The sequence below is a fragment of the Sus scrofa genome, chromosome 4, assembly GCF_054392235.1.
Source record: "Sus scrofa isolate SSC_HxYL_T2T_F1_AM1 chromosome 4, Sscrofa_HxYL_maternal_Yorkshire_Landrace_v2.0, whole genome shotgun sequence".
NCBI lineage: Eukaryota > Metazoa > Chordata > Mammalia > Artiodactyla > Suidae > Sus > Sus scrofa.
The window spans coordinates 88,252,958-88,279,084 of NC_139386.1; the positions used below are offsets into that span (position 1 = coordinate 88,252,958).

Consider the following 26,127-nt stretch of genomic DNA (forward strand, 5'->3'; position numbering starts at 1 on the left):
TCCCAAATGGTTATACTGATTTACCCTCTTACCAGAAGTGAGCAGGAGAGTCCTGAGTGTTTTGCATCCTCATTCATATTCGCTATTGTTGATTTTTAATTTTAGGTAGTCTGGTGAGTATGTAGTACTATTGAATTGTGGCTTTAATTTAAATTTTTATTATCCATATATTTCAATATACCCCATCCCACTTGCTCTCTTTATAGTGTGACCTTGATACTCCTTCAACGCAGTGGTGAAGCCTATGCTGCCTCCTATTGAACTTTTGTGGTCCTTTATGTGACTTCTATCCTGTTCCCTTGCTCTCCTGCAGTTGTTGGGTACATGTTCTATAAATGCTGATTAGGTTATTTTGTTTATTATTTTGTTTATATTTCTTTCATATTTTTTGGCTGTGCCTGTGGCATGTGGAAGTTCCCAAGACCAGGGATTGAACCCATGCCACAGCAGTGACCTGGCCTGCTGCAGTGACATCACTGGATACTTAACCCCCTGTACCACAAGGAAACTCCCACATTTCCTATACTCTTGATGATTTTTCCTCATTCTATCAGTTGCTGAGGTTGTGTTTTTAAAAATGTACACTTGTCCGCGATTTTGGATTTTCCTTTTTTCTTCAGTTCTGTCAATTTTTTGCTTTATATATTTGAGGCTATGTTATTAGATCATAGAAATTTAAAATGAATCTATCTATTATATGGTGAATCGAACCTTTGCTTATTATGAAACATCCTTCTTTGTCCCCAGTAATGCTTATCTTAAAGTTTTCTTTGTCTGATGTTGATAAATCACTTCACTGGCTTGCTTTCAATTAGCGTTCACAATTGTGGCAGTTTGTACTTTCCAAAGATGGTCACACTATAGGCCATCCTACTTGCTCTCTTTACAGTGTGACCTTGATACTCCTTCAATGGAGTGGTAGAGGCTATGCTGCCTCCTTTTGAACCTTTGTGGTCCTTTATGTGACTTCTGAGGCTAGATCATGAAAATCAATGCACTTCTGTAGTGTGCTCTTGGAATTTAGCTCGCAGGCTATGAGAAAGCCCACACTGGCCCACATGGAGAGATCATACAAAAAGACCATGTTAGGTGTTCAGGCCAGTCGCCCAGCTGATGTCCCAACATGAAGTGCCAAATGTGAAGATGCCTCCATGACAGCAGCCCCCAGCTGTCGAGTCACCCCCAGCCTTAAAGTCATCCCCAGTACTCAAGCTTATCCAGCTGAGGCCCCAGACATCATGAAGCAAAGACAAGCCACACCACTGTGCCTTGTCCAGGTTCTGGTTTGTGAACATAATAAAAGGGTTGTTTTATGCCACTAAGTTTTGAAGTTATGAGCAATAGTAACTGGAACAGTATAGTATACATTTTCTATCCTTTGTTAACCTTTGTCCATCTTTATTTTTTGAGTTGTGTCTCTTGTGCAAAGTATGTAGGCTTGTAAAGAAAAGTGAGTATGACAATTTTTGTCTTTTAATTGGAGTCTTTAGTCTACTTATGTTTAATGTAACTGCTTCTATATTTGGGTTTAAATCTTTCATCCCCTATTTTCTTACTATTCATTATACTTTTTATATATTCTTTTCTCTCGTCTTTCTTGCCTTCTTTTGGATTACGTTTTTATTATTGCATCCTCCCCCATTAGCTTGTTAGTTACACATTCTAAATAACTTTTAATAAGTGCACCATAAATTACAAAATGCATCCTGAACTTGCCACTCAAATTTAAAGTTTCAGATAATCTCTTCAGATAACTGTCATTAAGCTGAGGGAGTGAAGCATGTAGACAAGGAGGCAAAGAAATACATTAAGATTGAAAATTCTATCTAAGAAAGAACTTCAGGTATGGTTTCTGACACATGGAATTGTCTGGTCTCTGCAGATCAGAAACCAATTAAGTTTTTGAAGGGATTATATTTTCCAAGAAATCATGAGCCTTAAAAAGGCTTTGGGTGATGTAAGCCTTTAAACAGCCCTTGGACCCCCATGTTTCCATAAACAGGACAAGTCTACAAAAGATATATGGCCTTCAAGGATGAAACCTTCTCCAACCTCACTTAAGATGTAGTTATGGAGGATAACAGACAAGGAAAAAGACCCAGGGGCTGAAGCTAGAGGCCACAGAGAACAACAGATAAAGGAATGCCACCCTGAGAGCCACATCAAGGTCGCACCTAGGAGATCTCCCCTCTTCTGGGACAAAGATGCTTAGCAGGTCAGCAGGTGTGCTAATTATATGAATCAAGGACTGCTGTAGCTCCCAACTCCTCTTTTACCAAGTGGGAGGGTTTTTTTTTGTTTGTTTGTTTGTTTTTTTGCAGTTATCATGGCTAGACCCCGAGGAACTATATTTGGCCTTGAGGGAGAGGATTCATACCCTCCAGAGAACCTAGCTTTTGAACTTTGCAGCAGTTGGTAAATGGGATTTGGGGCTGTCTTCCTTGGGAGGCAGTAAGTAGCTCTATGAGTGGGAGAAAAGGAAACATGAACACTAATTAACTGCTGAGAGGGGTTACTGTGACTGAGACTGCTGTGTGTCAACAAACCCACTTCTTTTTCTCGAGTGCCTGGACCTCATTTTCCATCCTCCCTTGCAAGAAAGCATGGCCTGGCTGAGTTCCAGCTAATGGAGCATGAGTGGAAGCAAAATGGCCATTTTCAGGCCTGGTCCATAAAAACCTTCTGAGAGAGTCTCTATGTTTTTTTAAGGTCACACCCACAGCATATGAAAGTCCCTGGTCCAGGGGATGAATCCGAGCTGCATCTGCCGACCACAGCCACAGCCCCAGCAATGTGGGAACTGAGTCACACCTGCAACCTACACCAAAGCTCACAGCAACGCTGGATCTTTAACCCACTAAGAAAGGCCAGGGATCAAACCCGTGTCCTCATTGTTATCAGTTGGGTTCAAAACCCACTGAGCCACAGTGGGAACTCCCCCATTTTGTCTTGATGCTGATGAACATTGTGACTTTGGAAGCCAGGCCTTAAAATGGGGGACCTCCAACACAGAACAGCCTCAGTTCCTGAATCACAGCTCAGTACCTGTTCTGAAATGTATTTTGAAAGAGGAAGAAATGTCCCTTTGCTATAACAGCTGGAATTACCCTATTCCATGAAGCCATCACCTTTTGCAGCCATACCTCTTCAATGTCTGGGAGTGTCGAGAGGGTAGGTCTACATTTTAACTCTCAATCCTGACAGTTTTTCTAAGTGGGAAGATGAGACTAAATTTTACATGAAAAGTCCCCAAGCTCCCTTTGGACAAAGTGCCCTGGCCTGTGGTGAAGAACACCTGCCCTTGCCCCCATCTCACTGCAGAGGGAAAGCCTGTAAAGCCTTGAGAAGCGGAAGCCAAGACCCCAGGAGAAATAAGGAAAAGAGAAGTCAAGCAGAATCAGAGATACTCAGATGGAAAGTTACCGTGAGGTATCGGAGTTGGGTCTTCCTTTCCCCTTTTGTAGATATGGAGTCAAGAATTAAAGTAATTCTTCACATAAATTTGGTGACAGAGCCAATATTAGAAGTCAAGTTCCCTACTATTATTTATGGCAGAAGAAAATGGATAGGTACACACACACTACTGCTTTAGCAGACAATTAAGCATTTCTTTGATGTCTCATGGTTTTTCTTAACATTTCATGCAAATCTTTCATTTTATATCATCATATATCCTCAATGATTTTATGTAAAAGAAACTTTAAAATTACTTGTCATAAAGTAAGTAAGACCCTCCAGGAAGATGCATGTAGCTGTCAACCCCTAGATACACTGCCACTCTCCCAGTTTGAAAGACATAGCTTGATCACGGATACAGAATTATCTTAGTACTAGGATCTGGTGTCTTCTGGGCCTCTTCCTATCCTGATGCCTTCTCTTATCTATGACCTATGGTCTACCATCCCCATTTCCAGCCTCAGTCCTAGGAAATCAAGCTCTACCCTCCAGGGAGAACTGCCAGACTCCTACTCATCCTTTGAGGTTCAAGTTCAGCGTCATCTCTTCCAGGAAGCCTCCTATGATCCTTCTAAGCCCAGGTCTTCCTTTCCCTGGCCCACCACGCACTAGATCCTCGGCATGGTAATTCTGGCACTTACCATGTCATATTTTAATGGGTTTGTTTGCATGTTTGCCTCCTCCAGAAAGTATGACACATAAAAAGTGCTCATCAATGTTTGCTGAATGGGTGAACTTCAAGAGGAGGGTCCCACTTGTCATCATGCTCCCTATTCCACCTCTGCCATGGCTGGAGGGGTTTGGAGCTGAGCAAGTACACTTACTGGCTAGGAGAGGGGCTCCGGAGGTACCGAGCCTGCACAGCCCTCACGTCAGCTTCATCCTCTTCACTTGGGACCACCTGCTCCTCTTCTGGGTCCCCACTGGTCGCCATGACAATCTGTCAGCGTCTGTAGGTTTGGCATGAAAAAGACAGTTAGAAAATCTATTTATGGAGGTTTTGTGTGTAGGGGGGTAGGGAAGGGTGTGTTCAGTGATGTCACTTCAGTGGGACAAGGACTGGGAAAGCCGCCACATGTTAATAGGAAAGTAACCCATGAGGAAAACCCAGTCAGAGTTGGTCCAGCTACCGTTATCAGGACACTAAGACTTACGCCCCGGCCATGTAAATAGCCCATCTTGGAGTCACAAGATTTAAGAAGTGACAACTTGGTGGCTTCCATAGGTGCCGGCAAGAAAGCAGCGAGGGGAAACAGAAGTTTGCCTTGAGCATAACTAAAGCTGAAAAACAGTGAATTCCCCAGACCAGAAAGATCTTTTTGTTGAACCTCCTGGGTGCACTCTCTCTTTCTCTCTTACACACACACACACACACACACACCACTTTTGTCCTTACTGCGGGAGGTGCCTTTTTCAGCGACCCTAACCAAGGCCTGGAGCCACTTCCTGTGGCTCAGGCACCATCTCACATCCCTTTAAGGAACATGATATCCCCAGGAGCTGGTCCCAGACATGGCTGGGCCCTGACACTCAGGGCAGATCTGCTGCCCCTTTGTGTTCAGGTGCTGGGCTCACAGGACAAAATGAGGGGAGACACACACTCACCACCGCTCTGCTGGTATCTCCACACCGAGGGGCAGTCACCCAGTGACTGAGGGACCCAGACGAAACGGCCAGAAGCTCTGACCTCCCTTCTCTCTCCAGTGCTCCTTCTCTGAGGGGCAGGACAGCTGTTCACAGGAAACCTTAGCTACCTTCTAAATTTAGCCTCTGGCCCCACAGCCTGGCAGATCTCTGGGAGGAAGGAATGCAGGCTCAGGACCCAGACCCCAAAGCAGGCCCCACTTAACTCTTTCTCTCCAGGCTGATAATCTGGACAATGACACTGAACAGCAGGGTTGGCAAAGTTCATGCTTCGTGGATGGAGAGGCCTAAAGAAATCTTTGCTTTGGGCTCACTCTCCATACTTTCCTGCCTGGGGCTGCCTATTCAGAGTGCTTCCAGAAGATAATCTAAAGCCAAGGATCTAGAAGAATGAAATAAAGGGAACTTCAGCCTAGAGGGGGATGGGGTAAAGCAGCAGATATATGGAATGAGAGGGTCCTCTGATAGACGTTGGGAGAGCACCCTGGTGCGACTAAAGGGCAGTCATTGCTTGTGACCAGGGCTCCATTTCCTTGAACAGAGATGACTCTGGATAGTGAACTGGGCTGTTGTGCTCCACGACCCCTGCCCCATCCCCCTACCCCACGGTGATGGTCAGTTGGCAACCCTGGGTGATATAAGCATTCCAAAAGATTCAAAACCTCAAATGAGTGCATAACTCACCCTACTCCACCATCATTATGATGGAAACAAAGCCCAATAACCCATTAGTTCACTCCCTCACTCCGCACATTCTATAAGGACCCCATTCCTCTGCCCATGCATTGATCCATTTGTCTACCCATTTACAAATATCTACTGATATCTACTATGTGTCAGGTTCTTTACTTGACCAAAGTTAGTAAGACACATAATTACATGTGTAAAATAATGTTTCTTCCCAGCTAGGTGGAGAAATGCCTGGCACAGAGTATCATTGATAATTGGCTGAATAAATGAATGAGCTCATAGTTTATTAGGAGGGCTGAGACATGAACCAAAAATAACTCAAGTACAAGGCAGAATGTAGTTAGTGTCCTAAGAGAGATCCAGAGTACTATGTAAGTTCAAAGGAGGGAAAGCGCCCTTTTGACTGAAGAAGTTAGGAAAGGCTTTATCAAAGAACAGATAATATATGTCTTTAAGGTACATGTTGAACTATAAGAGCAGATGTGACTGTAGGGGAAGAAATTACAGAGGGAATGGCATGGACAAAGTTTTAGTAGCAAAAATTAGTTTTATATAGTGGTTAAATCTTTGAAGAGAGAAAACAGTGTCGCGTGCCGAGACCTGGCACAGCCAGGGTAGGTGCTCCTTTGGATAGAGTGGTCCAGGAAGGCATCTCTGGGGAGGCACAGAGCACCACCACTGACCAGTTGTGAAGCCACCATCCTGGGCATCACAATAGGGGCTCAGTGAGTGACTGCTGAAGAATGGACGACTGACAACAACTGAGTAACCATGGGGGATTCAATCTTCAAAGTTCCATGAAGACAAAAGGTGGTATGAGAGAGAGGTGAGATGAAGGAGGGGAGGATGGAGATTGGGGGTGGGAATGGGATAGGAAGGGGCAGGGAAGGACTGAAGGTTGGCATCAGTTGGGCAAAGCTCAAGGTTACAGACCCCTGGCATGGGGAGGCAGAGGGTGGTTGGGGGTTGGCAGTGGGAAAGATGGAGTGTCAACACAACTAAGAGAAGCAACAGATAAAGAGGGGACCACTCAGGAGGAGAGAGAACAGAGGGCCTCTGCCTTTTTTTATATCCTTAGTCACCACCCTTTCCTCACAGAGGGCGACATCTGGGTCACCAGCATAGTGGACTAGAAATCAGAAAACCGTGTACTAGCTACGTGACCTTGAAGAAGCCATTTAACTTCTTTGAGACTTAGACACTTGCTTATGAGACACAGAGTTAGGATACTAATTTCCCCATTTTGTTCTGATCACCCAGTCTAAGGCAGGACCCCTTCCACTGCCTCAATTTCATTGCCTATGTCATTCCCCAGGTTATGGCCCCCATAGCACTGGCACTCTTTTAGGGGGACCAACCTTCCCAGTTTGCCTGGAATGGAGAGGTTCCTGAAACATAGGACCTTCTGTTTTAAAACTGGGACAGTTCCAAGTGAACTGAAACAAACTAGTCCCAGTATTTCCAAGACCGTCTTGTTTGTTTGTATACTATCTTCCTCTGAGCAATTATTCACTCTCTGTGGGTAGGGATTCCTGGTCTTCATGACTGTGTCTCTAGCGTGGCGTGGGGTCGGGGGAGTAGGCAAGGAAGAGAAATAGAGGAACAGATCACATTATGCCTTGAAATATGGCAGCAGTTGTGGCCAACACCCTTCTTTTATTGGCTTTGAAACCCTTCCTCTGAGATCATTTCCCTCGACATTATGAGGTGGCAGCTTCCTGTCCCGGAGAGGAGAAGCCCACATTATAATGAGAAGCCCAGGACTTTGTACGCTTGCTAAGTGGAGAGTAAGGAAGGGGAGGTAACTGAGAAGGGAGAGAAGGTTTCTGTTGGGGCCTTTGGTAGAGGGGGTGGAGCAAGAGTCCAGTCCTACAGGTAAGCTCACCTATCAGTCCAGCTGAGGGGGGGGGGTGTGGGGCCAGGCTGGTCAGAGGTAGACAGGAAGGGAGCCAAAGGCTGGGTTGGGCCAGATGCTGTTAGAGCTTTAACCAGTCGGTTCAGACTGGTTAAAGTTGCGGGCACACCAGTAGCAGGCTGGACTTGGGGCAGAGAGGAAGCAAGACAATGGAGGGGAAGATGCAGCCTGTGCTGTGGATGCTCTGTGCTGGTGAGTAGTGCCCAGGGGTGGGCAAGACAAGGGCTGAATGCTGAGGGTCTTGCACAGTCCCCCCAGGGAGGGCCTGCAATGACACAGTTGCATTCCTGCCAGACAGAATGACACATTCTGTCATTCAGAAAGCAGGGTCCGGGCCAGCACCCAGAATCAGAATGGTTTTTTATTTGCTTATTAGTAAACAAAATTCTAGCCCATTTCTGGAATAAATAACTCATTATATGTTCAAGATGATATTTTTCTGATCTCAGATCAGATCAGATGTAAGATCTGACAATGAGGAACAAAATATTTAAAATCAGGGTTGTTCCAGAAAAACCAGGATGTATGGCTCCAGGACTCTGGGATTTTAATCATTGCCTTAAAACCAGAGAAAGAGGCCAGGGTAAGTGTGATAACATCTGTATCACATATAAGGAAACTGAGGCAGAGAGATGCTGCAACTTACCCAGGGTCATGGACAGAGCTCAAAAATAAATCAACTAGAAAGGCCCTTTCCAAAGACCAAGGCTCTTCAGCTCTCTTGATACTCTGGTCACTGAAAACTCAAAAGATGAGGAAATCCCACAAAATAAAAACCAGACACTCACTGGTATAATGGTAGCCTCTAAATCAAGTGCTAAGTAGCAAAGTTGCTATGTGTGGACCCATGGAGTGTCTAAAGGTCAGCATGGAGATCTTGGTGTTAAGGTTCTGGGCATGGGCAGGAAGCAGAATGAGCAGTGAGTTGAGAGATGAGGGTTGGGGGAATTTTAGGAGTATCACTAATTCAGTGTATTTGATCATGCTGAGAATCTCATCAGCTTGCAATTTGATTTATTTTAAAATTCAACCATATGTTAAAACTAAAAATATTTATTTTATGAAATAGTCTTTAAATTCTATAGTGCTTTACAATGTTCAAGTTTCACACACATGATTTCATGTAATCCCACAATAACCCTTTTTCCCCCTACTCCTATATTTGCCCCTTCCATCCTCTCTCTCCCCACGGGTAGCCACTAGTTTGTTCTCCTGAGTCTGCTTCTTTTTTTTGTTTTATTTGCTGCTTTGTTGTATTTTTCAGATTCCACATATAGGTGCTATCATACAGTATTTGTCTTTCTCTGTGTCACCTTGCAATTTAGAAATTGTTGTGGGCTTCAGAAATCTGGCAAGACTGGGGAGTGTTGTCAAATCTGAGCTCATGGGTCCAATGCAGTGAGGCCAAATAAATGGAAATGGAGTTTGGAACAGAGAAAATTTATTGCAAGGGCCATGCAAGGAGAATGGATGGCTTGTGCTCAAAAGACCCAACTCCCCAGTGGGTTTCAGAGAAGCATTTTTAAAGGCAAATTGAAGAAGGGGAGTGGCAGGGTGTGTGGTCAGCTTGTGCACGATCCTGTGATTAGTCTCTGGGGCAGTTAACAGGGCAGTATGACAGGGGTCAGCATTATTAATCTTCCGGCTCCAATAGATCTAAGAACTACAAGTTCTTGGTCATCAAGTACTTAACTTCTTCCATTGGTGGAAGGTTTTAGCATCTGTAAAGCAACTCAGGAAATGTACATCAGATACTATTATTGAAGTACTCCAGGAAGGAACTCAATATTCTATGGTTAGCATGCGGCTGATTTACTGTTTAAATTCTCACCATTTCTCTTAGCCCACCTGCTAGTTTTGCATTAATTCTTGAGCCAGGCTTTGTGACTCAGGGGAGGCCTGGGAGACTACATCTTTTCTACAAACAAGAGGCAGGCCGAGGACATGGGGAGAGGAGGTCTGTCCTGGGAAGGATCTATAGAATCCTGCTCCATTACAGGAGGAGGTGAAGAGTTATACCAGGAAACTTGGGAGCCCCAAGGCCTGGGAAGTAGAATGGAGGAGGGTCTGATTTAGAACTCACTTTTCAGCTCCTTCAGGTAAGCCTCAGGTCCAGCTGGCCTGCCAGTTCAGGGTCATTCTCCCAAGGTCCCAGACTCATCCTCCTCTCCTATCGCTTGAAACCCGGCCTTAGGCCTCTTAGGTGGAGGGCATTCCAGTTCTAGGGAAGGGCTAGGTCAAACTCATCCAAGTTCTAGGGAGGCCCTGCCCGGAGGCCCACCTGATTGGGGCAGAGGGGCCCCTGTCTTTAGGCTAGAAGGCCTCCTTCATTCATTCCTTTATCCAAACAGCTCTTTACTGAGCACACAGTATGTGTAGGCACCACAGAAGCAAAGGATCTGGAATGATTAGTCATGAGGGAAGCTGTCTCAGCCATGAGATCCAGACGGGAAGGATGTGCTTCAAACCCAGAGGGTAGGAGGCTGAAAGGATGACCACCCTCCCTGGGCTGGCCCAGCGACCTCTGATTGTCTTCTCCAAAGCCTAGAAGTCTCCCCCACGCTCTGCTTCCTCCTCCTCCTCGAGTAGACATCCCTGCATTTGTAGGCTGTCTGCAACCCCAAACGCATGCATGAATAAAAAGGAGGTTGGGCTTAGAGAAAAAACCCAACCCAACACACACACCCAGCTCAGAATGAAAATTAGCCTTGGAGTTTCACTGTGGCTCAGCGGTAATGAACCCAACTGGTGTCCATGAGGATGCAGGTTCGATCCCTGGCCTCGCTCAGAGGGTTAAGGATCCTGCATTGCTGTGAGCTATGGTGTAGGGTGCAGACACAGTTGCTGTGGCTGTGGCTGTGATGTAGGCCAGCAGCTGTAACTCCTATTTGAACCCTAGCCTGGGAACTTCCCTATGCTGCAGGTACAGCATTAAAAAAAAAAAAAAAGACAAAAGAAAAAATGAAAAGAAAAGTACCCTTAACTGTGAACTGCCTGGAGCGGTACATTTCACCTCTAACTGTGAGAAGGCATGTGACCCCTGGGTGAACTCATCCAGTAGAACCAGTTCTTGAGTTTGCATTCAGACACACTGATCAAGTGTGTCCTCTGTCCCCACCCATTTCCCTCCACCCTCCTAGCCTGGCCACAGGGGCTCACCACTTTCGCTTCCACACTTTACACTGAAGGAGAAGGGGTTGCAGCAGTGGGGTGAGGGAGGTTGGGCTTGGTGGCCAGCTGGGGTGTATGTTTGCCAAGTGGAAATGTTTGGGAGTGAAATAGCCATTGCCATATGCAAGTGAGCAATGAAGGCCCTCAGAGGCCAAACCAAAAAAACACTCGAGTGGCTCTCCCCACCATGGGTTGGGAGAGAACACCAGAGGAAGAGCAGGGAAATTAGGGAGGGCTTCCTGGAGGAGGTGGTAGTTAAGTTGGGTTCTAGAGGACATACTGGCCTTCATCCTTCTTCTGTTTTTCGTCTGAACTTGCTCAGTAACAACTTAAATTTTGCTGATGGCCTGGGCAGGGTAACAGAGTAGATGAAACTAGGATCTGGGACTTTGGGAAATCAGAATATAATCCCATAAGGTCAAAAAAAGGGGGCACAAACAGAAGATGGTGTGTTAGAAATTTAAAAACACTACTTAAACCAACTAAAAGGCAACTGGACATTTCTACCCAATGGCAGGGACATAATACTACTCTCTCCCTGGCAGATGCTCCCACCCCCTCCTCTGCCATCACAGGCACTCGAGAGGGACAGGCCCTCTTCCCTAAATGACTTTAGCATAGGGCAAACTACTTGACCTCAATAACTCAATTTTCTCATCTCTGAAATGGAGACGGTAACCTATAATGTGTGAAAATGCACACAGTACCTTTCATAGGGTTATTAGGGATAGTAAATGAGTTTGTCAATGTAAAGACCTTAAAACAGCACCTGGCACATAAAAAGCATTCAATAAATGCCTATTCTTGTTGTGTTATTATCAGTGTGGGCAAGTGTACATTACAGGAAAGTAGCTAGACTTTGGTGATCTGAGTGCTCTGATCTGGCAGACCTCTACCAAGAGAGTAAGAGTCACTGCGGATGAGGGATTGTCACCCCTCCCGAAGGGCTGCTAGGTAAAAGGCTCTGACTTGGGTATAAGACCAAAGCGCTTCCACTCTGGGAATTTTTCAGCCACCAGAATCCATGAAAGACTTGATGTGATGGCAGGTATAGCTGCAGGAAAAGAGATTCAGGAAGAGGAACCTCCCCCCTCCCAGGGAAGGGGAGTCCCTAAAACATTCTGCCCAGAACCACTAAATCTTGGAAGACTTGATAAAAAACAAAAGCAAACAAAAGCTCCACCTTCCTAGAACTAGAAGAAAGCGTGGAGTTTAAAATAGAAAAACTTAGGAAAGTACTGCTTTTTACCAAGGAATAAAGAAATCCATCATCGCAAACTATACCAGATGCTAAAAAAATATATCTTTTCTTTTCTCATCTAAAAAATATCAATAAGCCCATGGATGCTTAATTCATAATGGGTTTTTGAAGGGAACTGAGTTTCTAAGTTCCTGTCCTTTTGAGGCTGATCATACCATTTTTTAAAATTTCTTTTATTTATTTTTTATTTTTATTTTTTGGCTTTTTTAGGCCCACACTTGCAGCATACGGAGGTTCCCAGGCTAGAGGTCAAATCCGAGCTACAGCTGCTGGCCTATGCCACAGCCACAGTAACACAGGATCTGAGCCGTGTCTGCAATCTACACCACAGCTCATGGCAACACTGGATCCTTAACCCACTGAGAGAGGGCAGGGATCGAACCTGCATCCTCATGGATGCTAGTCAGATTTGCTTCCGTTGAGCCACAATGGGAACTCCTGATCATGCCATTTTATAATTCTTCCCCAGAAGCCTTTGTTAGAGCCACAATCCCCAGCAGGGATTAATGTTACCCACTCTGAAGCGCTGTGTTCCTGTTGGCCACACAGGCTTGGAGAGCTCTCAGGGAACTTCCCTGTTGGAACATGGGGTATTCTGAGCCCAATGTCACTTGCATTCCTAAGTCCATGCAGTGACCTGAACCAGGCTGTGACGTTTACCAGGCTCAGCCTCAGATATACACATCTGATGAGAATCAGATAAGAGAGTGCCCTTATGCCCAGTTAATCCTGACCCCAAGAGGGTAGTATTCAGGCCAGAGTCAGGGTGGTGTCAGCCAGCAAGTGTGCTGCAAGATGGGCAGCCCAGCCTTTCATCTGCTCCACAGCTCTGAGCCCTGTTGCTGTTCCAATTCCCAGGGTCTGGCTCTCACCCAGAGGCAGGGCCCTACCTGTCGGTGCCTAAGCAGAAGTCAGAAGCCATCGCTCACAGGAAGGCTCATGTGCCTGGGGAATTACAATGTCTGCTGTCAGAGATGAAATCAGTTTGAAAAAGCCCCAGCCCTAGTTCCAAGCCCAAAGAGGGAAGGATGTAATGAACGGTCAGCCTAAAGGGGTATATGTACAAAGGGGGAGGAGTGATGACTTAGGGCAGTGGCTGGCAACCCTGGCTGCCCACCACAGTCACCTGGGGAGTAGAAGTACAGATGCCCAGTCTCCCCCAGACCCTCTGAGTTGGAATCCTGAGGAGCGAGAATCTAAGCATTGCTCTGATTTTGAACAAGTTATCCAGGTGATTCTGATGTGAAAGTTTAGGTTCAGAGTTGCTTATTGGAACTTGAGGAAAAATAGGTTTCATGGCCAACTGTCTCTGTGACGGGGGCTGATAGTCTGCATGTGACTTGCAGCTCAGTTTTGCACCATCTGGCCTCTTCCCTGAGTTAATGCTCAGTCTCGACGCTGGTGTCTTATCTTCTCACACTTGTGTGGATGGACGTCACCTGGAGGATCTTGTTCACACGCAGACTGAATCAGTAAGCCCAGGGCAGGGCCTGAGATTCTGCATTTCTAACAAACTCCCAACTGATGATGATGATGCTGGTCCAGGGACTACAGATTGAGAAACGAGGCTCCAGGGAAGAACCACTCACTTCTTTCCCCATTTTCTTGTGGTTCCCTCCTGTTCATCCTCCAGTGTCAGCTCAAAAGGCCCTTCCTCAGGACAGCCTCTCCTCACCCCCAAATCCTCTGTTCAAGTCTGTCACTGAATGTGTACCACTGGTTACTAAGGCAGTTTCACATTTATTGCTGCGGTTTTTTGTTTATTATCATTTGGCTCCCTCAGAGGATCGGACATGGTGAAAGCAGGAACTGTGTCTGTTTCTGCTTGCCATTCTACCCCCAGAGTCCAGCAGTGTGCCTGGAACATGGGCATCCAGCAGCCATTTGCTGGTGGGTGTTAGAATGAGTACCTCCCTTTCGAACTCACTAGACAGCAAGCTGGTTTGCTCTCAGTATCTCCTATCCTGTCTTCCTTCCCTTCCTTCTGACACTATCCTGCTTCTCCCCAAGCCTCAATTTCCTAATCTCATTAGCTTTTATTAAAATTTATCCATTCTGGAGTTCCTGCTATGGCTCAGTGTGTTAAGAATCTGACTGCAGTGGCTTGGGTCCCTGCGAAGCCACAGGTTTGATCCCTGGCCTGGCACAGCAGGTTAAAGAATCTGGCATTCCTGAAGCTGTGGTGTAGGTTGCAGCTGAAGCTCACATTCAGTCCATGGCCTGGGAAATTCCATATGCCATGGGTGTGGCCATTAAAAAAAAAAAAATTGACCCACCCAGAGTCTCCTTCTAGACGGATGGCTGAGAAAGTCTAATTGAGAAATGGATTTGCCCCGTGGGTTAAAAGAAGAGAGTCACTTGCTGTATCTTCTCTGCCTCCCAGACAGCACTGGCATTTTAATAGGTGCTTTAGCATCTTCACTCAACAGTGGGAATTTCAGTACTGAGACAGCCAGTGGAGGACATGTTTGACTTCAAGGTAAAGATTAGTTGCTCCTCAAACCACTCCACCTTGGCAGCACTCAGTTTGTGTCCCTGTGTCCTTCCTGCCTGCTGAGCTTGTCTCTATTCCCAGATCACCCTGTCCCTGGAGCAGTTCTCTCTGCCCAGGGCACCAACGATCACACATGGAGCCCGCTTCCTTCCTGAGGTGCCTTCCTCCTCTACCACCCAGTGACCTTTGGGCAGCTTCCTTATCCTCTGCCCTGGTGAGTCCAGGATGCCATAAACACCTGGCATGAGCAGAACATGGTGATAGACGGGCGCTCCTACTTAGGATTGTCACAAAGTTCACTGGGAGAGAGGCATAAAATGTGGAGGACAGAGCTCACTGCCTCTCACCTGCCCACTGGCTTATCTCTGTCTGCATACATGGGAACAGCTGTCACTTGCTGTGGGCAAGGCGAGTCTTCCACTTATGCCCTGATTCCTCTTGACCCCCTAGGCTGGGGTCTTCTCCATCTGGCTCCTCCTCTATTTTCCTTCTCTTCTTTTCTAGGAGCTCCATCCCTATAACCCATAGGCCTGCTCAAGTCTCTCCATCTTCTATCCCAGAAGGGACTCAAAAAACCTTCTCAAGATCTTTCATGGCCTTCTGGTTCCTGTCTTCCCATCTTCCTGTGATAGGTGAGCTTCTTGACAAAAGAAGCTGCCCTCAGTGTCTCTATTCCCTCACTCCCTGCCTGACTTATAAAACTATAACAGGGCTTTATGGTTACAAGGGTACTGCATGTCTGTTGCAGAACAGTTGGAAAACAAAAATATGCAAAGAAACCCATCATCCCAGAATCCAGAGATAACTGCTATTAATTCTGTGTTTTGCTATATTTTCTTCTAGAACTTGCTTGCTCTCTGTGATTATGTGGAAATGGGGTGCTGTTGTCTGCACAGTTTTTCATCCTGCTTGACTCCTTTATATATACAAGTTCAACATAGTGAACTGAATACCTTGGGGGCTATTTCAAATTCCACCAGTGCAATAAGCCTTTCCATTAAAATCCTTTTTACAGGTCCTAATGCAGCCCCTCACCCTCACCCCCACTTCACTCTCTTAACACTTGCACTTAACACTTAATTAGGCTCTGTTAGGATGTAGGCTGACAGTGGCCTCTAACTTCATCCTGGGCCACTATAATAAGGTCTTATTAGCACCCAGATCTATGTAGCTACTTCCAGGAGGGAACTGGCAGGCCATGGGTACAAGAGAAGTCTGAGACACAGACCCTGCTGGAAGGAGATGCCATCTGATGAGGGGAGGAGGCCCCCACACACAGACCCACATTGACATGAGAATGACGTGTGATTCATGCTTCCTGAAGTGGTTCAGCCAAGCCAGTATACTATGGCTGGGATGGTCCTGATGGGTTCCCTGAGGAGGTGGGGCATGAACATGCCTCTGACTATTTTCCCAGGGCCTTACACTAAACTAGGACCTTAGGAAAAATTCATTAAATTGACCGGAATTTATGGATTCCTGTTGAGAAATAAAAGTTCAATAAACATCCATTGAGAGCTAACTCCCCACCCCACCCCTCCATTCCTCCTCCCCCAGCTGCCAATCTGAGAGGCCACAGAGATCATTCCCACCTGGGGGGGTGAGGACAGGACAAATCAACATGCCCATGCCTGTGTCCCTGCGGGCGGCAACCCTCACCCTAGACAGCAGTACTTTCTCAACGTCAGAGCATGCATCTAGTCCTGGGGAGGGATGGGTCCCTTCTGGCCGCCAGCCCCTCCTCCCTAACTAAGAATGTGGTTTCTCTGAGCAAATGGATTTTCCTAAGTGGAGGCATTACTGCCAGTTTCCCAAGGGTTCCCATAATGTGCTGTGGATGCCTCAAGCAGTCAGTTCCATCAAGCATTTCATTATCCTCCGTGGATGTATTGCTTTCTGGTTAGCTCTCAAGAGACCGTTTATTATCTTCTTAACAAACCTTAATTATTTACAAGCAATCCTTCAAGCTGGGTCTTCACATCCCGCCCACTTACAAAGGTTAAATGACCTTTCCTGTTTCCATCTGGGGCAACTTGCGAATTTGTCTTCCCCTCCCCGAGGCTCCTTTGGTTCTTCGTTTGATTTTTTGACATTTTCTAGCACTATGTAGAGTAAGTTCTTCAACCAGGTTTGTCTGGTTGTAAATTCTACCCATTTTTAAGTTTAAATTATCTATAACTCATGCATTTTTCTGTCAAAGAGCACTTATTTGAGTACCTCCTGTATCTTGGGCACTTTGTTGAGCATTGGGGATGTGAAAATGAAGACAGCACAGTACAGAGGAGAAAGAGGTGACAATACAGAATGCTGGCATAGGTCTTGCTAATGTGCCAGGGCAAAGGTTGTGCATGCTAAATGTGTTGTCATTCAAACCTCACAACATCTTTGAGTTAGATAATATTATTATCCTCAATTTATAATTGAGAAAACTGAGGCACAGAGAAGTTAAGTTGTGCAAGGTGGCACAGCTAGGGACACTAAGAATGAGAATGCCAGATGGGATAATTAAGCTCCAGCATTTGTGCTCTCGGACACTCTGCCATACTGTAAAATAAACTTTCATGAGAGAGAAGTTCTAGGATGAAGGTACCCATGAGTACTAGATGGCACAAAGGACAGAGTACTCAACACTCCTTAGGAGCGTTTGGACATTTTCTCTAGGACCATGTATGTGCTCAAAAGTCCTTCCTCAGCAAACTACTATAGTGCTGCGAGATTTTGATTCCTTCCTTGCAGGTAAAAGCACCTGCTCTTCCCATTCGTATACCCTTGAATAGGTTAACACATCACTGAAGTATTAGTTTTTTAACACCGTATGGTGAATTAACTTAGCAGATGGGTGATCTTTGTGAATATCAGAAGAGCTCAGCCTTGAAGAAAAAAAAAAAAAAAGGAGAGCCAAGAGCAAAGGAAAGAAAGAATAGTTCTGGAGCATGAGGGACACAGCTGTCAGCAGTAACAGGATGGGAGAGCTGCAGCTGCTAGGGAGAGGGCGGGTTCTGGGCCACCGGAAGGAAGATTCCCAATGTAGACCTGTAAAGCAAGTAGAAAAGGAGGTTGTTGGAAGGCTCTAGAAATGAACTTCTCCACTTCCCAGTTTTCTGATTACGGATTAGCTGTCCCACCAGGTGCTTTTGTCTCATCCATTGAGTAGGGATGTGAAGATCCCACAGAACAAAAACGCGAGGGCCACAGAGCTAATAAACATCAAGCCTATGGGAAGAAGTGAGAGGGACTGGGTTTATTGCAGATGAGGGTGAGAAAGCTGGTGATTACACACATCAGAAACCTCTGAGCGTATGATGGGAAATTATTAAGAAGTTAAGCCAGATGTCTTCGTTGCCAGTAATGTCAGAACAAGAGGATATTGACCGAATCAGTGAGGAGGATTTAGATTCGCTACGGAGGATTCCCAGTGATGGCTGTTGGCATGAAGTTCTTAAACATAGGATAAATTCTCATCTAGGATTATGGAAAATGTTAAGTGTGCCTCAGGGCACAGGATCAGCCTTTAAAGATCCTCCTCAGGTTTACAAATAGCATTTAAATAGTGCTCTGTATTTGTTCAAGATTTTTTTTTCCTGTATGAGTGCTTTCTCAACCATTCATTTCAATCTCTTTTCTCACAAGTTAACAGAAAATGACCTAAACTCACTGTAATAATGATCTCAAAAACCGATCTGTTCTTTAATTATAATCATTAGCAATTATTATTCCTTTATGATAGTTCACCCTTGGTGATTGTGGGTGCTTATCTAGTGTGATTAACTTCTAACCAAGGATGCACCTAAACAAAAGGTGAGAAAGTAGAAATTTTTAATACGAATATATATACATACACACACACATATATATAAAATGAAACTATCATATAGTCAGCTCTGATTCTGCATCAGGAAACATTCTAAACAAAGAATACATTTCATGTCATTTAATCTTCATACAACCCATTTTTCTTTTTCTTTTTTTCTTTTTTGCCTGTGCCTGCAGCATGGTAGTTCCTGGGCCAGGGATAGGACCCTAAGCCACAGCAGTGACAGTGCTGGGTCTTTAACCCACTGAGCCACAGAGAAACTCTCTTACAACTGATTTTTCACGCAAGGACTCTGGCACAGAGAGGTTAAGTAAACTGCTCCAGGTTATATGTTTTGTAAATAAAGGCACAGTAATTCCGGAGGCATTCTAGCTCCGGAGCCTGTGCATATAAACTAAATGCTATGCTACTTCCTGAAATGGCCATGGAGAAGTTGTGTATTAAGCATGGACTGGCACAGCAGCGGTCAAAGATGGCTGCATCAGAAAACCCTGAGCTCACCTCTTCCCACAGACACACGGAATCTACACATACATATAGAGCAATTCTTCCCGAGGAAGATCTGAGGACTCATTAAACAGCTACTGCACATAGAAGGACAACATGGAACTGGGTAGGAAAGATGGAGATACTGTATCCATTGGAACCCAACCCCCCCAGCATAGCAACCTGGAATAGGAAGCAATATTGCTGATGGGCCTGGATGCAGACTTGCCCAGCCTGGGAAACAGCATGAAAATCAGCAGTTTAAAGGGCACCTAGACTATATAGGAAGGAAATCCATTTACTAGAGCTTCTGCCAAAGGGGCATCATGTACACTGTAGTCACAGACCCACCCGACTTAAAAGAGAGGAGAGTCAGTGTCACATGGTAAGAATATATGTGATACTGATGTGGCCACACTCTTTTTCTCACCTTTTTTCTGATAAACTTATATAAAATAAATGCCCCTAGGAGTACCCTCTCTTTACTTGACTTAATCTTATTCATCAAATTTATTACCACATTTAAAAGCTCCATAAATAAATTTTAAATAAATAAGTAATCATCATAACAAAAAAGATGGTGGGGAATATTTATTGAGAATGTTCTATGTACCAGGAGCTAAGCAAAGCACCTACACATGATATCTCATTCATCTCATTGTTTTTCAATGGCTCCAGTGAGTATTAGTATTCCTTTTTGTAGATAAGAAAACCTAGGCTGAGAAAAGTTTACACAGTAAGTAAGAGATGGGGCTGACTCTCAAAACCAGGCTTTTACCCACCACAGAACACACTTGAATTTGTTGAGATGCTGCAGGATGAGGACAGGGTCTACCAAGTCCACGTGTTTGTCTTCACAGTCTTTGAGGAGAGCAGCTGGTGTGCCATGGCCAGGACCCCAGTGGTAGTGTATCTAGCTGTGGCTGGAGGAGGAAGGGCCCCACTGGGTATCCCTTAAGAGGTTGAGTGGACCATGAGTGGGTATGCCTATGTCATTTCCTTCCCACTTTCTTTCTTTCCCACATACTTAACCCAGTCTGGGTGACTGTCCATGCCATCTCTGTGGAAACCCCAAAGGATGTTCTTCGGGCTGCTCGGGGAGAGAGTGTCACCCTTCCGTGTACCTACCAAACTTCCTCCCTCAACCGAGAAGGATTTATCCAGTGGGACAAGCTTCTAAGGAGTCATACGGTAAGGATTTTTAAAAACTTGGGTGCATCACAGGAAGGAGTATGACCTGATCATGACCTCTTGGAAGATAAGCACTACAAAGTCTTTCAATAAATGTTAGATAGAATTGGAGTTGCCATTGTGGCATAGCGGAAACGAATCCGACTAGTATCCATGAGGATGCAGTTTCGACCCTGGCCTTGCTCAGTGGGTCAGAGATCTGGCATTGCTGTGGCTATGGTACAGGCTCCAATTTGACTCCTGGCTTGGGAACTTCCATATGCCATGGGTGTGGGCCCCCGACAAAAAAAGAATAGGGGTTTCCTGTGGCTCAGTGGGTTAAGGATCTGGTGTTGTCACTGCTGTGGTTCAGGTTGCTGCTGTGGCACAGGTTCAATCCTTGTCCAAGGAATGAATATAACACACACACACACACACACACACACACACACACACACACACATATATATAGGGAGAGAGAGAGAGAGAGAGAGAGAGAGAGAGAGAGAGAGAGAATTGACTTAGTATTAACTTAGTTAGCACCCAGGCTGGGCTGGGTGGAGAGGGAGTGGTGAATGTTGCACCCAGGGAGAGCCATATGGTGCCACCTCTATGTTGAAAGAGTCACCTTCCCTAAAACTTCTTTGTTGGCCACTCTCAAAGGACCTAAACTGTATCCTTTGAATCAGTCATTTCTTTTGATAAGCATAGAGCTCTCCCTGAGGCCAAATTTTGTTATAGGGTTTTTTTTTTTTTCTCTTCCCTTTTTGGGAGTATGGAGGAGATTTTATTTTATTTTCTATTTTGGAGTAGACAATATAATCCCATGATTCAAGAATTAAAACATCATAAAAAGTATACAATGAAAAGTCTCATTCCCATCCCTGCCCTTCCCATCTGATCCACCATGTTCCCATACTTAACTCTCTACCTCCCCATCCCCCGAGTAAGGCTAATTCTCACTGGTACTGATTGTTTGGGACCAGCATTTATACTGATTGATTGGTATCTCTGCTATAATCATTCAGTATCTTGAATATCACTTTGGCTGAGATAACTTATGTGGTTTCCTGTGTATCCTTGCAGAAATTCTTTATGCAATTCAGGAAAATGTGTATATATTCACACATACACACATGTGTATGTATGTGTTCCTGTTTCCCCCTCTTTTTATACAAAAGGTAGCATACTGTAGGCACTGTTCTGCCCCTTGCATTTTTCACCTAGTAGTTCCTGAAAAAGCTTTCTATATCAGTTAATAAAGAGTTTCCTCATTTTGTTAGAGCTGAGGAGAAGTCCACCATGTGGATATACAATTATTATTATTATATTATTATGTGGTCTTTTTGTCTTTTAGGGCTGCACCCACGGCATATGGAGGTTCCCAGGCTAGGGGTCTAATCGGAGCTGTAGCTGCCAACCTACGCCACAGAAACGCGGGATCTGAGCCTCATCTTCGACATACACCACAGCTCACAGCAACACTGGATCCTTAACCCACGGGGAAAGGCCAGGGATTGAAACCACATCCTCATGGATCCTAGTCGAGTTCGTGAACTGCTGAGCCACGATGGGAACTCCATACATGGTTATTATTTAACCAGCCCCCTAATGACAGAAATTTGCTTATTTTCAACCCTCTTATACCAAGAATAACCCTTTATACATGGCATTGGGTGTGTGTGTAGATACACCTGTGGTGTATATTCCCACAAAGGGTAAATGCTTACATAATTTCTATAGGGAGCACCAAACTGCCCTCCATAGGGAAACACTTTGTGTTCCCACCAGCCGTATATGAGAAGATCTGCTCCCCTACAGCCTCATTTGTGTGGTATGCATGTGCTAAGAGACACGTGCATGTGCCTAATGATTACACAGTACAAAAGCACACAGAGTGGAAATATGTCTTTGTCCGACGCTAGAATGCCAGTCCCTTACTCCCCTCACCAAAGGCAACCATTATCAGATGCTCTACGAATATATGATGCATTTACAAACACAGACATATATGTGCATATGTTTACATGTACATATATCAATATGTATGTTTATCTAACTACACACGCCCTGTCCTACACTTGGGTTTTTTTCTTCTTAACAATATACCTTGGAGCTCTTTCCATATGCCAGCACATTTATATTTATCTCATTCTTTTTTAAACATTTGCATTAAGTATTCCATTTTATGAATGCTTTACATGTACCAATGACAGACATTTGGTTTGTTCCCTATATTTTTCTGCTACAAATGATGCTGCACTAAAGATCCTTATATGCATGTCTATGGGTATATATTTATAACAATTATAATTATTTATAAATATATACTTATATATAAAAAATATATAGGATAAATTATTTAGAATGGAACTTCTGTGTCAAAGGATATGTGAATTTAAACTTTTGATAAATAATATCAAACCATTCTCATTAGATGTCAGGCCAGTCTTCGCTTTCACCAACAACAATGCAGGTGCCTATTTCCCCAACACAGAGTATTGGAGAAACTATTTATTTGCCAATTTGATGAGTGAAAAAGTATCTCATTGTTGAGCAAATTCACATTTCTTTAACTGTAAGAAGAACATCTATTCATAAATTTAAAAAGTGTGGTCTACTTTAAAAATTCAAACATGCCTGGCATCAGGTCCCCAACCACTTAGAGTGAAAGCAGGTAGCTTTTTCCACGACAGAGAAGAAGGGTGATCCAGGACACACAAGTGCTAGAGCAGCAAGGCTGATAGGAAAGAAGAGTATATTTTGGCCTGAGGCATCCTGTTGTCTGTTGCCCAAGGGACCCTGAAGGGCCCCGGCACGTGTCCTATCTGTTTCCAGAATTCCAGGAAAAAACCTAGAGAGGGCAGCTGTTGCCTTCAGCTTGCAGAAATTGAAGGATACCATCTTTTGCCATCACAAATATTCAGCAAACCAGATGTTAGGTCTCTGCCAGGCACTTTTCTGAGTGCTGAGATAAATGCTAAAGATCTCTTGTTGATGGATGGGTCCCTAAAGGGTTGAGGCAATCCCTTTGAGAGCAAGCAAGGATGCAGAGAAAGGGATTATATCTGTGCCCTCTAGGAGATTACCGTGGCAGGGTCTAGCGGGGGTGTGTGACCTGGGGGAGATCCAAGAAGGAGGAAGCCTCAGGGGACCTGTGATTTGGGGCACAAAGAGGCCTTGGCAGAGCCAGTGAGTCAGAAAAGAGCTGAGCTGGGAAAGACCAGCATCCACAGACAGGTCCAGAGCCCAAGATGTGTCTTCACCTCCTGCCTTGTTGCTCCTCCCCTTCTCAACCAAGCTTCCCAAGAGTTATCTGCCCCCTACCAGGACAGTAGCATGCTTATACCCTGCACAAGCATAACCAGCCCAGGGGGTCTGCTCTCCATGAGCCTAGCACGGTGTGACTGTCCAAAGACCAGAGCGTCTTCCCTGTTTGCATAAAGAGCCTGCACAGGCATCACACCTGGCTCTGAGTTTCACTCTTTTCCCTGCCAGCATGGTTTGCCTTCCTCCCCTGACACACCACCGACGTCGCCTGCAACTTCTCTTTTGTTCAATTCAACATGCTGATTCAGTCATCTTATTTCATTTCTCCCTGGCTTTTCTGTCAACGACTTTCCCATCTTGGAATCTCCCTCCCTTGGCTTTTGGGTAGTCTTGTCTTGGTTTCCCTCTTATCTCTCTGACCTCTCCCTGACCTTTCTGAATGAAGTAACATGGGGATTTGCCATTTCTCTACCCATTTACCTGAGGTGACTTCATCCAGCCCACAGCTCAGTTAATATCAGCATGACTCCCAAAACTTCCTCCCCGGTGGCACTCAGCTGACCTATCGAGCTCCTATTGAACTCATCCACCTGGGTACCCTGTTCATGCTTCATGCATCTCATAGAAACAGAATGCATTATTTTTTCATAAAATGTTCTCTTTCTAGGTGTTTCCTCTTTTGGAAATGACATCACCATTCACTCAAACATCCAGGTCAAGAAACTCTTACACTTGCGATTTTCTGCTCCTTAACTTTGTATGTTTAATCCCTCCAATCCCATTGGTCCTGCCTCTTTACCACCCCTCAAATTCACTTCTATCTGTTCTTTCTATCTTCATTCCCATAGCCTTGTCTGAAGACCCATCATTTTTCACCTAAGCTGCTAAACTTATTTCTTAACTAGTTCTCCTCTAGTCCAGTTCATGTCCCACCCTGTATTGAGAGCTAATTTCCTAAAATACTAAAATACACAGCTGTCAGGATACAATATAAACCATTTAGTCTCATATACAATGTCTACTATCTGGCAATGTAGAATCTCCAGAGCTCAGACTCTGAAGCCAGAATGCCCAATTCAAGTCCCAGCCCTGTCATTTACTTAACCATATAACTTGGGGAGAGATATTTAACCTCTTGGTGCCTTGGTTTGCTCATGTGTGAAACAGGTATAATAATCTCCGGGGTGTTGTGAGGATTAAATGAGATAATAAAGAGTGCTTAGCATGGTACCTTGCCCATAGCGTATACTCAATAAAGAGCTGCTATGATCTTTATTGCTACCTCCCATTTGCTCACTGACACACTCACCTCCATTCATAACAATCACTTAGGGTTGATGAGTTTCTTCCCACTTCTAGGTCTTTCCCCATTGTTTTCCCTTTGCCTGAAATGCCGAATACACTTATCCCATTCCAACACCCACTGCCCCAATACCCCCAGCCCTTTGCCTGACTAATTCCTATTAGTCCTCCAGGATTCAAGACATTACCTTCTGGGAATGCTCCTAGGAAACCTCCCCTGACTTTCCAGTTTAGATGTAATACTTCTCTTCTGAGATCCCATAGCTAATCATAAGATGCTCTGATGTTGGTTTGCCTTCCACCTTGTTCATCTTTGAGGGCAGAAATCATGAATTGCTCATCTTTGACTGTCAGGCACCTAGCAGATGCTCACCAATAATGGCCAGCACTTACAGAAAACTTACCACACTGGGCAGTGCCCCTGTGCATATATTATCTACTGTAAGTCTCACAAAAACCCTATGTATAGGTGTTGTGATTATTTCCATTTTGTAGAAGAGGAAACACAGTCATAGAGAGGACAAGCATTTTGCTCAAGGTCATAAAATTTGTAAGTGGCAGAACTGGGATTTGAACTTTGGCAGTGTTTCAAAAGTAGTGGTCTTAGCTAGTACCAACTTCTCTTTGATAAATGATGAGTATGTCAGTGAATAAATACATTCCAAAGCCAAGAGTCAGGTAAATAAAGGATGGCTACGTAGCACAATGCCTGCACATAGTAGGTCCTCAGTAAGTATTGGTTGACTGGATGTTTGAGAACAGACAATGAGCTAAAATGGAATGGATAAGAGAGGTGCCAGAGGTTACAAGAGATGAAAGTCTCATGATCTGAGAAAGTCTTCCTTATTCATATGTGCTCCTGTGGTATGAACTGCCTACCTGCCCTAGGATTTCAATAGTTTCACTAAAAATTGGAGTTCTTTGGGGGTTTAGTGGTTAAGGAATTGGCATTGTCAGTGCTGTGGCAAGGGTTTGATCCCTGGCCCCAGGAACTTCTGTATGCTGCGGGTGTAGCCAAAGTATATATATTTTCACTAAAAATATATATTCATTATAAGAAAAATCCACAGGTGGGCACATGCACAGAGCTGTTTGTTCTGTGGGGTTGGTGTATCAGAACATCTGAGCCTGGGGTTGGGGGATGAAGGTAGGCAGGAGAGCCTGCAGCACCACACCAGGGCCTTAGGGTGAAGACCAAATGGTATTTCCTCTTCCTCCCAGGAAAGGGTAATCACCTGGATATTTACGACCAAAAACTACATCTACGGTGACCTTTACCTGAACCGTGTCAACCTGTCAGTCCAAGTCGATCGGTCAGATGCCTCTGTCACCATCGATAAGTTGACCATGGATGACAATGGTACCTACGAGTGCTCCGTCTCTCTGATGTCGGATATGGAGGGCACCTCCAAGTCCCGCGTCCGCCTCTTGGTCCTGGGTGAGTGTCTCCTTCT

The 26,127-nt window shown here is 44.9% G+C and overlaps 2 protein-coding genes across 7 annotated transcripts in view; one reads left to right on the forward strand and one right to left on the reverse strand.

Annotated features, from left to right (window-relative positions):
* The window catches only part of STYXL2 (serine/threonine/tyrosine interacting like 2), a 31,108-nt gene extending 25,936 nt beyond the window's left edge, over positions 1-5,172 (reverse strand). The window contains exons 1-2 of the mRNA XM_003355072.5: positions 5,062-5,172; positions 4,281-4,406 (exon numbers count right to left, since the gene is read on the reverse strand). Of these exons, the coding sequence (XP_003355120.2) occupies positions 4,281-4,390 (110 nt within the window). The 5' untranslated portion in view covers positions 4,391-4,406; positions 5,062-5,172. The remainder of the gene's footprint in view (positions 1-4,280; positions 4,407-5,061) is intronic.
* A 949-nt stretch (positions 5,173-6,121) lies between these two features.
* GPA33 (glycoprotein A33) overlaps positions 6,122-26,127 on the forward strand; it is a 38,313-nt gene continuing 18,307 nt past the window's right edge. For 3 of the 6 annotated variants that reach the window (XM_085022516.1, XM_005663142.4, XM_085022520.1), the window contains exons 1-3: positions 7,816-7,897; positions 19,968-20,122; positions 25,895-26,111. Coding sequence is in view for 4 of the 6 variants with exons in the window: in XM_005663142.4 (XP_005663199.1) it covers positions 7,855-7,897; positions 19,968-20,122; positions 25,895-26,111 (415 nt within the window). In the remaining 2 variants the exon portion in view is untranslated. Of the gene's footprint in view, positions 6,617-7,815; positions 7,898-19,967; positions 20,123-25,894; positions 26,112-26,127 lie in introns of those variants that run through there. The other 3 variants (XM_085022515.1, XM_085022517.1, XM_085022519.1) reach the window with 2 other exon arrangements.